We start from the raw sequence: 14394 nt of genomic DNA on the forward strand, positions 1-14394 counted from the left end.
TGGAGGGGAGGCCACAGAAATGGGCTGAGGGTTGGTGGACAAAGGGGAGTGGGAACTTGCAAGGCACTGCTCAAGGCTTTTGTCAACTCTGAAAGAAACTCTTACCTGTCATGATATCGATGTACATGCAGAGAAATTGTTGTTTTGTTTTCCAGTCCAGTGATCTTTAGAAGGCAAAAATCCCCCCTTTTTTTTGATTTAAAACATTGGATTTTTGGATTTTGGATTTATTTCAACTTTAAAGTTTCAAAGCTGAAGTAAAGCCAATAAAAATTAACTCTAACATGAGGAGTGCATTTGGAAAGTGTGCAAGTACATGTGAAATAAAGTTTTTTCGATGTTGAAAGGTGCATGTTAGCCAAAATTTCGGTGTATCCTGGTGTCGTGACTACAAAATGTCAACTGATGTGCTCTAAATTCTGGACATTAATTCATTGTTTCCTCATTTTTTGACCTATTGTGCTCTATATATATATAGAGCACAATATATCTTTATATAGCTATAAATGAGTGATCCCTTGCAGAACTCTTCAGGGCTCCCTCTCGGTTTTGAGAGAAAGATGAGGTTAGCTTAAATTTAGAGTGAGACTTTCCATACACCTGCTATAGTGGATTTTCCAAGCCTGAAGGAAAAACAAAGTCACAGACATTAGCTGCTCTTTTGAATCCTATTAAGACTGAAAGATCTATATAATAGTGACATAGAAAAAAATCTCAGTTGATTCAGTTTATAGAAGTGAACAAACCAGAGGGAAAGGAAGATTTAACTTTGTGAAATGTCACCAGATGCATTTCCTCAGCACAGATTTTCCATTTTACTTCAGAACATTACACATTGGCAGATAAAGATGAAAAAAAACCCTGGCTTACAATGTTTGTTCTTCAAGGTGGAAAAGAAATAAAAGAAATGTCTTTTGTGGATTGTGCTCAGTTAAATGTTGGGTTTTTTCCTCAAAGTAAATTATGGATTGCCTTGAATCCATGGTGCATTTTACTTCAATCTGCACAGCAATACAGAAGAGCACATCACAGGTGATAGATACTGCACTTGAGTGCATTTGTTGCTCAGAAATGAGCAGAAGAAGTTCAGGATTCTCTGTTTTCTGAGCCTTTTCCACTCAGTGCCCAAAGAGTGGAGGTGTGAGCTGGTGATTCCCAAACTGCTCCTTGCTTCCTGCTCAAAAAGCTGTGGAGTTCGTGGGTTGGTACCCATCCATGAAAAATCCTCATCTAGGAAAGAGAAACTTTCATCCTTATCCCTGTATAAAAATACAACAGACATAACAATATATAAATCTCTCTGACTCAAAGACCAGACTCTCAGAACATCTGCTGCAGTTCAGCTAAACTCAGCCTTACCCTGCTGCTGCTTCACACGCTGTGCACGGGAGCCATGGGAACCACAGAACCCACACTTGTTTCCTCCATGCCCATTGCATCACAGTGGCCAAGATAATTCAGCACAGGAAAAAAAGAATAAACAAAATCAGGATGAAAACAACTATTTTCTACATGAAATTGAAACATCCTCAGGAGCTCTTCAAACACAGAACGTTCTGTGACTTTGGCAAAACTCACCTGAGTTTTAGCACCTGTAGTGATGCTGCACTACTTTCCACCAGAAAGATTGACCTGAAATGTTGCAAAATTATCTTGGCTGAGGTTTACTCATGAAGGATTTCTGGGAAAAAGGCTTAAATATTTAGTCTGATTTCCAGTTTTTAACCCAGAGGGACACAAAGAAATGTTGGACTGTGGCTGGTGATCAAAATTTCAAATCATAGTGTCTTTTTTTAGTATACTTTAGGCTCTGGAACAATTTTGATTGGTTTCTCTAGTTATAGTGAAAAAAATTAGTTATTTCTTAAAAATATTTCTAACAATTTTGAGCCAAATCCAATTTTTAAGAAAATGCTTTGTGATAAGGGGAAAAAACCAAGAGTGAAGGCTGGGTATTGCTTTAGAGATATGTTATTTATGTGACAGTTGTCACAGTCATGGTTCTGCCAGGGAGGATTGAGTGGCTCAGAGGGCTGGGGCCCAATCTTTTTCCCCTTTAGCACCTACAGTTGGGATGGATGTCCTTCATGGTTATCCCACACACTTTGCAGACATACTTTGCCCTGCTTTACAACTTAGTTTGGACCTGTGCCTACCTTGGCAATGCTCTGTTGCATTTCGTGTTTGGATTGGCAGATGAGATCCTGCTCCAACAAACACTTCCACCTCTGATTTATTATTTGCCCGTGAGTAAAGCTGCTAAAATCATCAGGGCTCTGTCTGTCCGTGTGCCTGCTTACAGATTCTACTCCCAGAAATTTCTAAAGCCCTTTGGAAATAGTTTAGAGAGACAAGAAAGTAGCAGTAAGTCATCATTAGCAAAACATCTCAAATTTTGAGATGTTCCTTTCCTCTGGTGAGGAGGAAAAGGAAAGGAAAAGTGCTTACATCAAATAATTTTCCAGGAATCTGCAGGACAGCTGTCACTTGTCTTTTGGTGGTGCATCATTGTAGGACACTGTCATGATGGCTATTTATTTTCAGCTTGCATTCCTATGCAGAATGGGGGTATTGTAATGCAATTACATTGCTGTCCACAGCTCAGTTTGAGAAAAAAGCTATTCTTCCACTTCTTCAAGGCTGAATAAAAACAATACTGGAAAATTCTTATGAAAGAACAGAAAATATTACCCTTTTAGAGGCTTTGGAATCCTTCTAAATGCAGAATAGAGTTGAATAATCTCTCTGCTGGAGAACAGCTTAAAATAGCCTGCAGAAAAGATAACATTTTAACTGAAGGCCATAATGTAATAGACATTTCTATGGAAACACTTATATTCCTATAGAATATCCTTATGAGCTCTTTTAAATTCTGTAAGGCTTTTCCATTTGTTGACACTACATGTCTATAAAGGATTATCAGACAGTTCTCAAAGGGCATTAAGCAAATCTTTTACTTATGAGTATGTGGATATAGCATCCAAAAAGATGAATTAATGCAACAAAAATATCGGGAATAATATAGAAGCAATGAGTACACCCTAACAGGTGAGTGAATAGCTGAAGTATGGCAAATTAGTTTTACATAAATAAATTCAAAGAGAGAGGGGAACTTAACAGTGTTAGGCAATGGCACAGATGTACAGAAAGAATCCAGAGGGATGTGTTTTTAGAGTGGAAGGTGGTATGCCTGCTATTCACGCATATTTAAGCAGGTGCTTGATTGCTCTCACTGAACTGCCTGGCTTTACTCCAACTGATGGTGTTTGGAATGTGTAACGAAGGCAGAGGGTGGTCACAGTTCTTCCTTCTCTTTATTTATGTGTGCTTTTTAATTTTCAGAACGCCTATGTCAACATCAATCGGATCATGTCTGTGGCGTCACGGCTCTCTGAGGCAGGCCACTATGCTTCCCAGCAAATCAAACAAATATCCAGCCAGCTGGACCAGGAGTGGAAGAGCTTTGCTGCAGCTCTGGATGAGCGCAGCACCATCTTAGCCATGTCTGCTGTCTTTCACCAGAAAGCTGAGCAGGTGAGTGGCTCTGGGGAGAGGCAAAATGGTCCCGTGCTACCCTGATGAAGATGATGCTGCAGTTGTTACTTGATGGTTTTTGGCTTATGTGCAGTGAGGCTGGGAGCTTTGCTCCTGGGGGCTGAATGTCCCAAAACCAAACAGAAACATTTCCACCCTAAAAACAGCCCATGTCCCCTGGTGGGTGAGGAATTATATTTCACTTTAGTAATGAGAAAGAATCTGATCATAAGTGAAGTACACTGGTGCATTAGTAAACTGTTTTATTTCTAACAATTCATTAATGTTATGAGTAAATTCAGAATTATTATGGTCAGGAAAACAGTATCTGCACTCATGTATGTGTGCTGTGTTCAGAGGAATGTCACACACATGACACAGGCCCAGACCAGCTGGCAGTTTTTAGGAGGCAAAGAATATTATTGTTAATGAATATTACCAAATTCATTCCAACACTTACAGTGCTCTCCATAGCCCCAGACTTTGTTAGACCTCAACATCTAGAGATTTCAGAGACAGCTGTGAACATCAAAGAGAATTTTTCATACTCCTGAACTCTATTTTGTGTCTTTAACAACTGCTAGAATGGTTCCATAGTTCATAGCTAGAATAAAGATTTAAAATGTCACTGAATAAACCTTGTGCTTTTTTTTGCATGTAAACCAGGTCCACCTAATGATGATGCTTCAACATCGATTCTATGTTGATTACATTCATTTTCCAGTGACAAACACTGCTTTGGGGCTCTCTTCAGTACTGTTGTGTGCTTGTTTTTCCAAGAAGTTAATACCAAAGTTGCTAAGTGGGTGTGCTTGGTATTTATAAAATAACCCGTACTCAAATCATCTGAAGAAAAAATTGCAAGAGCTGAGTTGAAAACTGTGTCTCTTTAGCCAGAATGTATGTGTAGAAAAGGTTATCCTAAAGAGTAATGATTTTCCTCGTTGTTCGTTTCTGACTGTGGAATAACAATGGATTTTTCTTTATTCCGTGTTCCTTATTGACAACAGGCAATAGCATAGAGCAATTACTCACCCTGCTGGGCACTCACTCCTGTAAGAACACTCAGTGCCTTTGATGGGACTGAGAGTTTAAGAGAATGCCCAGTACCAGAACTGTCACCTCCTTACAATGGCACTGCAGTGGTTAGGTGTAGTCTTAGTGTTAATAATTGGTCGATCATCATATATTCATAAAGCAGAATCAAAAAAAGAATATATGTGCAGTCTGTAGTCACAATGAAAATGTTAGGGTTTATTAAGGAATTCAGTAGTTCTTGTTTGGTTGGTTTAGGTTTGGGGTAGTTTTTACTACTTTACTTTTTTTTAATGAGTGATCCCCTATTTTTCTGAAGTGTTGGTTTTGTTTGCCATTTCTGAGGAGCTGCCGAGGTGTTGTGCAGCATGAAAGGCAATAAACCAGAAAACTATACTGACCTGCCTGGCCTCTTCCCAGCAAACTGAAGTTTGTGCTGTCTGGCAGGAGCCAATCTCTCATTATTAACAGACAGGAAATTTTGCTAATTGTGCCAGCAGTTGCTCCTCATTTGCAGTAAGACAAAATTCAGTGGAAGAAAAATGCTGTTGTGAAACCTGTGAACTCAGCTATAAAAGAGAAATGTGGGTATCACTGTGTCCATGGGCCAGGACTAAAATTTCATCCCTGCCTTAGTAACTCTGGCAGGATAAACCAACGTCTTGAACTAATAATTGGTCATTTAACCTCTGTATGGTATAAATAGTGAGGTGTTTGAGATTTGGTCTGTAACTGAGTCTGTTGTCCATCAAACATTCATTCCAAATGTGACTCTTTATTAGGTGACATCAGCCAGGGATTTTTTTTTCACTCAAATCAGGCCTTCATTATTTTGCAATAAACAGGGCTTACTATGAAACAGGGCTTTACTGTGAAACAAAGATAAAGATAAACCCACTATTTCCTCTGTTGCAGATCAAGTTTATTTGCACTCCCTTTGTTCTCTCAGTAAGGGCGCCGTTGTTGCAGATGCAGCCGTTTCTCCCAGAGTGCATCCCTGCCTCCCTCACAGCCATCCCTGGGGCAGATTGTCGTTCCTTCAGCGGTGCAATAAGCTGCTGCAGCCTCTTTGTTCATCCTTCCCACTGACTGAAGGTCTCTGGGATGCCAACAGGAAGCCAGTCTTCCAGGACCGTAATCTTTCAGCCTCTGGCACACCCCAGCCTGCAGGGGAGTTGTTGGCTGGGGACAGAGATTTATGAAATAGCTATAATATGCAAGCTGAGCAGGAAGGAACTTGTTTTCTCAAGGTCTCTTCCTAGAGACCCCACACAGAAAACTGCACAGAATACAATTTGTCTGGCTTGGAAGGATGAAAGGCTGAGTCAACCCTGCTGGGAGTTGAACCTCACATCTGTCTTCATGTGCCTCAGAATCACAGTGCTTTCCTGGCTTTTATTGCAGATACATGTGGCACATATGAATGGGACTCAGCTGAATTGATTCCTGGATGCTTTACTTATTTCTATTCCTTTTGTTCTTTAGTATGTGTGCACATACTCGTCTTAAATTTTTAAGCACAACTAGCACATACTAAACCATCATAAAGAAAAGAGCAAAGAAAAGGGAAAAATAGAAGACAAGAAAGAAAACAAGACAAACCTTGCCAACTACTTAGCCTCCAGCTAGGCACTCTTCAACACAAGTGTCTGATCAAAAGCCAGTAGACTACACTCAAAACAACCACTTTGTCCAAGTCAAGGTACCACTCAGCAGATTCAGTGGAGGTGTTTCCCAAATTTCCTATCATTCCACCTGCTACAAATCTCTCAATTCTTTGGTGTTTTTTCCTTCTTTCCTCTTTTTTTTTTTTTTTTTTTTTTTTTTTTTTTTTTTTTTTTTTTTTTTTTTTTTTAATTCCCCCTCCCTTTCTCATGCTAACATGGAGATATTCCAGAGCAAAAGAGAATCTGCTTCTCTAGGTTTATGTATGTCTGAAGCTGTTCAAAGTGTCAGAAGTCATAGGACAACGTCTTATCTCACTGAGATTCCAAGAGAACTTGCAGATTTGCTCCAGATGAGATTCCAGCTCACCAACCACCAGATGGGGGAAGCACCCACACAGATGGGTTTGGATGTTATGTCCCCATTTTGGATGTAATCTCTGAATGTGCTGAAGTGTTCATAAGATGTTCACTCTACAGATCCTGTCAGAATAAACAAATTAATGTTGTGAATTAGCCAGAAGAACTCATCCAATTAATTCTGGGTCGGAGTCTACCCTCAGAAATGCATGAGAAGAATTACTGTTTAAGATAGTAGATGTTAAGTGCACACAACAGACATTTATGCTGATTCTCAGCAGTGAGCCCTGACCATTTGTTTCATATAACTTCACTCTCCAAGCAGGAAGATGACTGTTCTCATCTCTCAGCTCTGCCTGGATCTCTCTAAGCACATCTTCAACTCCTCTGCATGAGAAAAGGAAATGAGAGAAGAGAAGAGAAGAGAAGAGAAGAGAAGAGAAGAGAAGAGAAGAGAAGAGAAGAGAAGAGAAGAGAAGAGAAGAGAAGAGAAGAGAAGAGAAGAGAAGAGAAGAGAAGAGAAGAGAAGAGAAGAGAAGAGAAGAGAAGAGAAGAGAAGAGAAGAGAAGAGAAGAGAAGAGAAGAGAAGAGAAGAGAAGAGAAGAGAAGAGAAGAGAAGAGAAGAGAAGAGAAGAGAAGAGAAGAGAAGAGAAGAGAAGAGAAGAGAAGAGAAGAGAAGAGAAGAGAAGAAGGGAAATTCAGGGTAGCAAGAGGTATTAAGAGTCACTGAGGAAAGTGGCTTCATATCTGTCTTCCCATCTTTCCTCACAGCCATTTTGGCATGAAAGCACACTAAAATTTTGTTTTAAATTTTCTAGGTGCTGGAGAACCACCCTGGTCATCCTGCAGCTTCCACACAAAGGCAAACAGTGAGCAAGGACTGGGCAAAAAATATAGATAAAAGCAGAGTACAAAATGTGTGAGCTGTGTTTTGGAGCAACCACATGGTACAGCAGAGCAGTCCCTGAGGAAAATTAGTTAGAAGTCTGAGAATCCTTTATCAACTGTTAGAATTTGCTTAAAGAATTTGCAACTCAGGTTCTGAATTAGGAGTAAGTGTAGCCATCATTTTAAAGATACTTTTGGATTGGATCAGAGACACAAAGGTACCGTAGGGACTTATTTTTCTTTTTGGGAGACATTCTTCCTATTCTTTCCTAAAGCCTTGAAAAGCATGGACAATTATTTTAGCCTGTCATTTCAAATCATATTTAAGGAGTTTTTATGTTCCCAATAGGAGATATTCTAGTCAATAAACTAATTACGAATTTGAGCACTTTATTTAAATGGTATTGAATTTTAGTAGACAGTAATGACTCCTGTTTCAAACTAACAGTTAGCAATTTACAGTTTTAAGTGAAAGTTTTTGCAACTCAGTCAAATGGTGATTTTGTGATAAGAATTTGTTTCTAGCGTGAAGGGTTACATTAAGTATTTTTTTTGCCTGCCACAGTGTGTGACAAATAATAAAAATTAACAAAGCTGCTCTTTTCAAAATAACCAAATCAACAGCGCTATCACCTGAACTTAAACTTTGCAACAGTCCTTAAAAAACCCCAATTTGCACTTTCTGCATGACTCTGCACACACAGCACAGACCACTCTGAAATTGTATCAGAACATCAAACACTGACAGGCTGCATCTCTTAAAACTTTTTAATACAGATGATGTCAATGGCTCTTGCGAGTGGCAGAAGCAAAATTAACAAAGTAATTGTGACATTGTCTATATACGAAAGGTAGATGCAAAACAGCAAGCTGGATGTGCATTGGATCTTCTTGAGACTTCTCCCACGGACTGTGCAAATCTGGAGATGTGACAATGGACGAGTAACATGACTGTAAAGAGCTTTTACTGAAATTGGTGGAATTGAGCAGTTTTGATAAGAACCATAACAGTGTGATTCCAGCTGCAGGAACACTCATCTCTAAGGTGTAAAGGTCTTTTGTTCACTGCTTGGACCAAGAGGTTCATGGAACAGCCCCAGAAGGGTTGATCTCGGCTCTGTGCTCTTAAACTGCATAGGAAATTATGTGAATTCCATTACTTTGGCACAAAATATGATGACTTCAGCTTCATGCAGGGGTGTTTGGGGATTTCATCTGAGCAGATTCAACAGATCATAAGTCAAACCAGGAGAGGCAGGAGAGGCTGCCGTCCTTGCCTTTAGCTTTCTACAAAGCGCAGTCATCACTGGTAGTTTTGTACTTTGTAGTCAGGAATGCTTAGGAATTCATCTTTGTCACCAAATCTTTGTGCACAGAAGCGTTTACAATGCAAACACTTTGTAGCCTTGATTACACAGCAGCGTGGTGAATAGCTGTACATTACCAATAAAAAAGGATGCTGATGCCAGGCCTGAATTGGAATTCTTTGCTTTGAATCTCTCAGCCCTTCACGCTGCAAGCGAGTGTTTAACTAACAAGCCACAGGTGAACACTTCAGGAGGTTACAAAGCTGCGACCCTGGGGTGCTTTTGTGGTGTTATACATTCGTCCTACAGGGCACTGCATCTGTTATATAATTAGCTGTTCTTCTTTTATAAATAGCCCAAGGTATGGCAGGCTGGTTTAACAGAAAGATGGAGGAAGAGAAAGCATTGATGGAAAGTAATGAGGTGGCATTAGGCAGCTCATATGGACAAAATATGTGAGCTGTGTCATTGAACCAAGCCCTGCTTAAAAGAAAAACAAGGTGGGAGTCTAGAGACTAAATTCATCTTTTCTTTTACAGAACAGGCAGCACCCAGGAGAGCTTCCTCAGTTTATTCTGCCAAAGTGCATCAGCACTGCTCTGGAGACCTTTAGAGTGGAAAATTATTTTTTTCCACCCCTTTGCACCCCAAAGTGTTCAGTTTCTGGCTGACTGTTAAGGTTTCCAACCAAGGTGCTAAACCATATCAATTGCAATGGCAATGATTTTTTTTTTCCCTCTCTCTTCATGGACATCTGCCCACCAGGAACTGGCCTGAGACCAGCAGCTCATTTTGTGCTGGCTGCTTAGCAGCCAGCAGATGGTAATGGTATCTCATCTTTGCTGACCTGGGCCAGAAGCACACGTGTGACCCAGGGGCATAAAGCCTTGGCATCCTAATAGTAACCCCAGTGAGCTGGGCCCGGGTTGGGAACTCCTTGAATGCAGACTGTCTGCCTTTCACTGAAGGGAATGTCACCAGTGACTTCAAATGGGAGTTTTCTGTTGCCCATGTGAGCAGTTTTAAGGACAGGTAAATGACTGAGGAAAGACAGACAGATGAGACAATCCCGAATGCAGCTGGAGCTTTCACTGTGTCCTTTTGTGCTTCACACTGCTTTTTTTTCTAGACATGTTGCAGCCTCCCTTTTTGGAAAGCAGTGTTGTAGTCTCCCTGATGGTGTGCAAAGGCTTTTGGAATGGGTGTTTGCTGAACCTGCTTAAATAAGCATTTATTTTTAATCCAGAAGAAACACAAACATTCCTTTGGCTTTAGGTGTCCTTCAGTACTGAGGAGGTGACAGGAATGTGCCTTTCCAAGGTGCCCAGAAGGACTCCTTTGTAACGTCTGTGTTCTTCTCAGTCATTGCTGCAGTCATATGTGGCACTCTGCAAAGATTTCCAATGCTGATGAGGTTGTTTTGTGTCATTGTTGCTCATTGTTCCTGGAATTGTTTCAGTTCCTTTCAGGTGTGGATGCCTGGTGCAAGATGTGCAGCGATGGAGGCCTCCCCTCAGAGATGCAGGACCTGGAACTGGCCATCCACCACCACCAGACCCTCTACGAGCAAGTCACACAGGCCTACACAGAGGTATGTGCCTCCCAGAGCTCGTGTGAGTGTCTGCTCAGGATGACAGACATGTCACTGCACTCAGGAGTTTAGCTTTTCTGAATGAGGCAGCATTTCCTTCCCAGTTCTGCAACTCTTTCAAAGACAGAGTCTGACCCAATCCCAGGCTGTAGCACATGACTTCCCAGCAATGTGTTTGTAAGGGAAGAACCAAAGAACAAACCTGAAATCATACAGAAATGAAATGTAGAACCAGTGTTGGCACCCCAAAGAAGAGCTGTTTCGCTGTCTCTGCTGAACTGGGAACCCCTTTTTGCCACCAGCATCTTTATTCCTTTTGCTTTCTTTCTGTGGGTGAGGCCTGGCTCTAGCACAGGTATGCAATGGCTCAAAGGATGCCAAAGACCTTTTCCTTCAATGTACAAGTCAAAAAGTCCTTCAAAGTCCTGATTGCAACAAATGCTCCAAAGACTGCTTAGATAGAATCTAGAATCATTTAGGCTGGAAAAGACCCTTGAAATACTGAGTCCAACTGCTGAGCTAAAACCATCACCTACCACTAAATCCTGTTCCTAAGCACCATCTCAGATGTATTTGTATATTCTGTTGTAAAATATCTCTGACCTAAATAGAGTATGTGCTTTTTAAAAGAGGATGCCAAGAACACTGAGACAAATTCTCTGGAATTTTGTCAAAAAACCCCCACATGAACTTTTTTACTTGCTTTTCCCCCCATTCAGGCTACAGCATAAAGTAAAAGCTACTGACAAAAAGTCCATTTCCCTGGACTGTGCTGTCCTGGAGTGTCTCTCTGGCTCTGAAGGATTTTGCTCCTTGCAGGATTTTCCAGGCTGGACTGGAGGACGCTGGTAGTGGTTGCTATACTTAGTAAATTACCAAGTGAAGACTCCAGGACAGAATATACATATATATATATATCCCACTTGCTCATCCCTTGCTTTGGTCATCATGGAGGAATGAGATATTTGCTCTCAACCCCATTTTTTTTTCCCTAGTGCAAACTGTAGCTGTTTCACAGATGGCACCATTAGTCTTGTCCCTTCCAAGGCTCTGGAGCTCCTCCTGGCCCACTATAAAGGATCTCTGCAGATTTCCACTTATTCTCTATCTTTGTATAGAGCAGCCATGGGATGATTCCCCTAGCACACAAAATCTATCTTTCGGTTCATCCAAGGTTACATAACTTCTTCCAGAAGCATTTGCACACAACAGAGCCATGAATATCACCAGGTGATAGGAGTGTATGTGTCAGCTTAATCTTCCCAGAGTCCAGCAGCAGTTGTGTATTTCTCAAAATAAGTGATAAAGGATCAAGTTTGCTTTGAAAAATGCAACACTGGCACTTACACCTTACTGGGGCTGCAAGTCATGGAGCACAGGTCCATTCAGCTTAAGACTTTTGCAATATATAAAACTGTGTTGTAAATAAGATGTAAGTGAAGTGATGTGACTAACCTGGGTTGTTTTGCTTGTCTCCTTGCACAGTCCTTGAAAAATTCAAAAAGTTTCACAAGAAAAGAGTTTTGCTGATTTATTTTTACAGTTATGAGGAGAGCATGGAAATGACTGAAAGAGCACAGTAGGTGGCTTCTCCATTTTGGGGGAACTCCAAGAGCACAGACATTCTGAGCTATTGATTGGGAATGCAATAATATTCACAATTTCAGAAAACAAACTTTTTAAGCTGAAGAGTTTCAGAGCTTCAGATGATATGAAACCATGGAATATCTGTGTTATCCTTGAGAATACTGAGTACCACTGGTTACCTGATGGTTACCATGCTCCTATTAGTTTATTTAGTCCAGTGTGATGGGACAGGGATGTAAACTGGAGAGGAGAAAAACACATCTAATAGCCTCTGATTTATATTAACGATTGTTACCAGGACAACACAATGACTTCAGATCTGGTGTTTTATCTCTGACTGTGCAGAGAATAACTAGGAGGTTATCCCCATTAGGGAAAAATCATAACTTGTAATCTCTGAGGCTTTTTAGACAGACAACAGAAACAAATTGCCATGCAACAGACAAAAACCTACATCCCATAGAAGAGAAAGGAGTAAGAGACAATGCAGAAGTGTAGCTATGAACAGGTCTGTATTATAGCACAAACATTGTAAAAAAGTTGTCCTGAGTAAAACATGTGTTATATTTTCTGTGCTATCACATCTCTTACTGGTAAACTTTTGAACCTTTATTTTTAATCCCAGCTCTGCTGTGACTGTAGTAGTGTAAATCAGCAGGGGCTCTATTAAAACCATTGGAACATCACCCAGGGTCTGATTCAGACCACCTCTAAACCCAAACCCCAATAACAGAAACACGGGGAATTGCACAGTGGATTTAGCCAGTGCAAAACTGAGTTTCTGGTCTAATAATCTGCACCCACATGTGTCCACGGCCTTGGTTTCCTGTTCCCAGCAATTGAGCAGATGCTGCTTGTCTTCCCACAGATAAAATAGGATGTAGTATGCCTTATCTTCCTCCTCTGGAAGCTGCTCCTTCCTGACTAGCAGCTAATACCATCTCCATGATCTTGCCAAGGTAACACCTGTGCCTCAGTGCTTCCTCCTGAAATCCTCTATCATATCACCACTGTCCACTGCTGTCATTCCCTCTGTTCCCCCAGAAGGCTCCAGGATGTGAAAATTATTCCAGCTGATCTTCAGCAGCAACTGAAGTTGAGTATGGGAAGCCACTCCCTGTGTACTCTCCAGTTATTTCCTGATGTAGTTCCAAATTACCCTGAATACTTAAAAAAACCCCAAGAATTTTCCTAAGGCCACCAAATAGTCATAAATATGATGAGATTTTACTCCATTTTTTACCAGTTTACATCTCAGAAGGTTTCTTGCTTCCTCTGAAAATACAGCAGATACCCAGTGCTGCCACAGACCGGGATGTGGCATGGCTTGCCAGAAGACACAGGTTTGGGCATTAAAAGGATATCTGCTACATTTGAACAAGCAACTTATAATGCAGGAATAAATCAGGCATGGGAATTCTGGAGATGTGTTTTAACTTTGACTGCTAATGTTCAAAATTTGAACTGGATTAAAAACATCCATTACCCTATTTTCTGTCAAGATCAGTGTGATTGCATGCAAATACACTTTTCAGGGAAACTTGTCATTTTCACTGCATTTTGTTTCAGAGGAAAAAGCAAGAAGTAGGCTGGGGAAAGAGAGAGATTCCAATAGTGTTCTCATTTACGATTTCTGTTGAACAAAATACTTAAATTTTGTAATCTAGAACTGAAAAATTATTTCAAAAAGCCATTTTTTGAGAATCAGTACATGAACACATTTTTTAGCAGAAATCTGTTTTTTATGGTTAAATTTGTCATTTTGCCCCTGCAATATGAAAATTGTCCTGAAATGTTCCAGAAAAAAAATTCTGACATTAAAAACACGGACATTCTGATTTTTTTTAAATGCCCAAATATCTTTGCATCTGTAAATATCTTTTAATATGCTTGAAAAAGGTTACATGTGTGTACTGGGCTTTGCATTTACGAGCAAACTTCATAGTCTATTGAAAATTGAGACCATAGGTCCCTCTGAGCTGTTCCTGGGGAAGAAAAGAGTCAGTCATATACTAATTTATTTTTCACTGCCACTGAATGGAATACAGAATGGAATGTCACACTTCTCAATGTATAGACATACTTAGTAATCCTACAGAGAAAGGACTCTCCCTTATTATACAGAATATGAATGACTCTGCCATCTGTGGTTTTCTTAAAATGCCACCTCCTCACAAAGAAAGGCCTGCTCTTGCAAATGCCACCTGTCAGCGAGCAGCGTGTGTCAGGAATTCTCAGTGCCACAGCGGAATAAAGCCCTGGGGTCTCTGTGTGCAGCCCCAGCAGTGCCCTACCTGTGCTCCTGCTGAGTGACACAGCGGGGCCACTAGGGAGCAAAGGCAAGTGCTGAATGTGTAAGTATGAGTCAAAAAGAGATATTGTGAGTCTTTTCTTCCTTTTTGACTGAAATAAGGAAAGCACGCAGCAG

At 40.6% G+C, this 14394-nt stretch overlaps 1 protein-coding gene across 4 annotated transcripts in view; it reads left to right on the top strand.

Moving 5' to 3' along the window:
- The window catches only part of KALRN (kalirin RhoGEF kinase), a 467474-nt gene that overhangs the window by 217740 nt on the left and 235340 nt on the right, over positions 1 to 14394 (top strand). For all 4 annotated transcript variants that reach the window (XM_063400879.1, XM_063400874.1, XM_063400877.1 and 1 more), the window contains exons 7-8: positions 3343 to 3534; positions 10248 to 10379. In XM_063400879.1, the coding sequence (XP_063256949.1) occupies positions 3343 to 3534; positions 10248 to 10379 (324 nt within the window). The remainder of the gene's footprint in view (positions 1 to 3342; positions 3535 to 10247; positions 10380 to 14394) is intronic.

The sequence above is a fragment of the Prinia subflava genome, chromosome 6, assembly GCF_021018805.1.
Source record: "Prinia subflava isolate CZ2003 ecotype Zambia chromosome 6, Cam_Psub_1.2, whole genome shotgun sequence".
Lineage (NCBI taxonomy): Eukaryota > Metazoa > Chordata > Aves > Passeriformes > Cisticolidae > Prinia > Prinia subflava.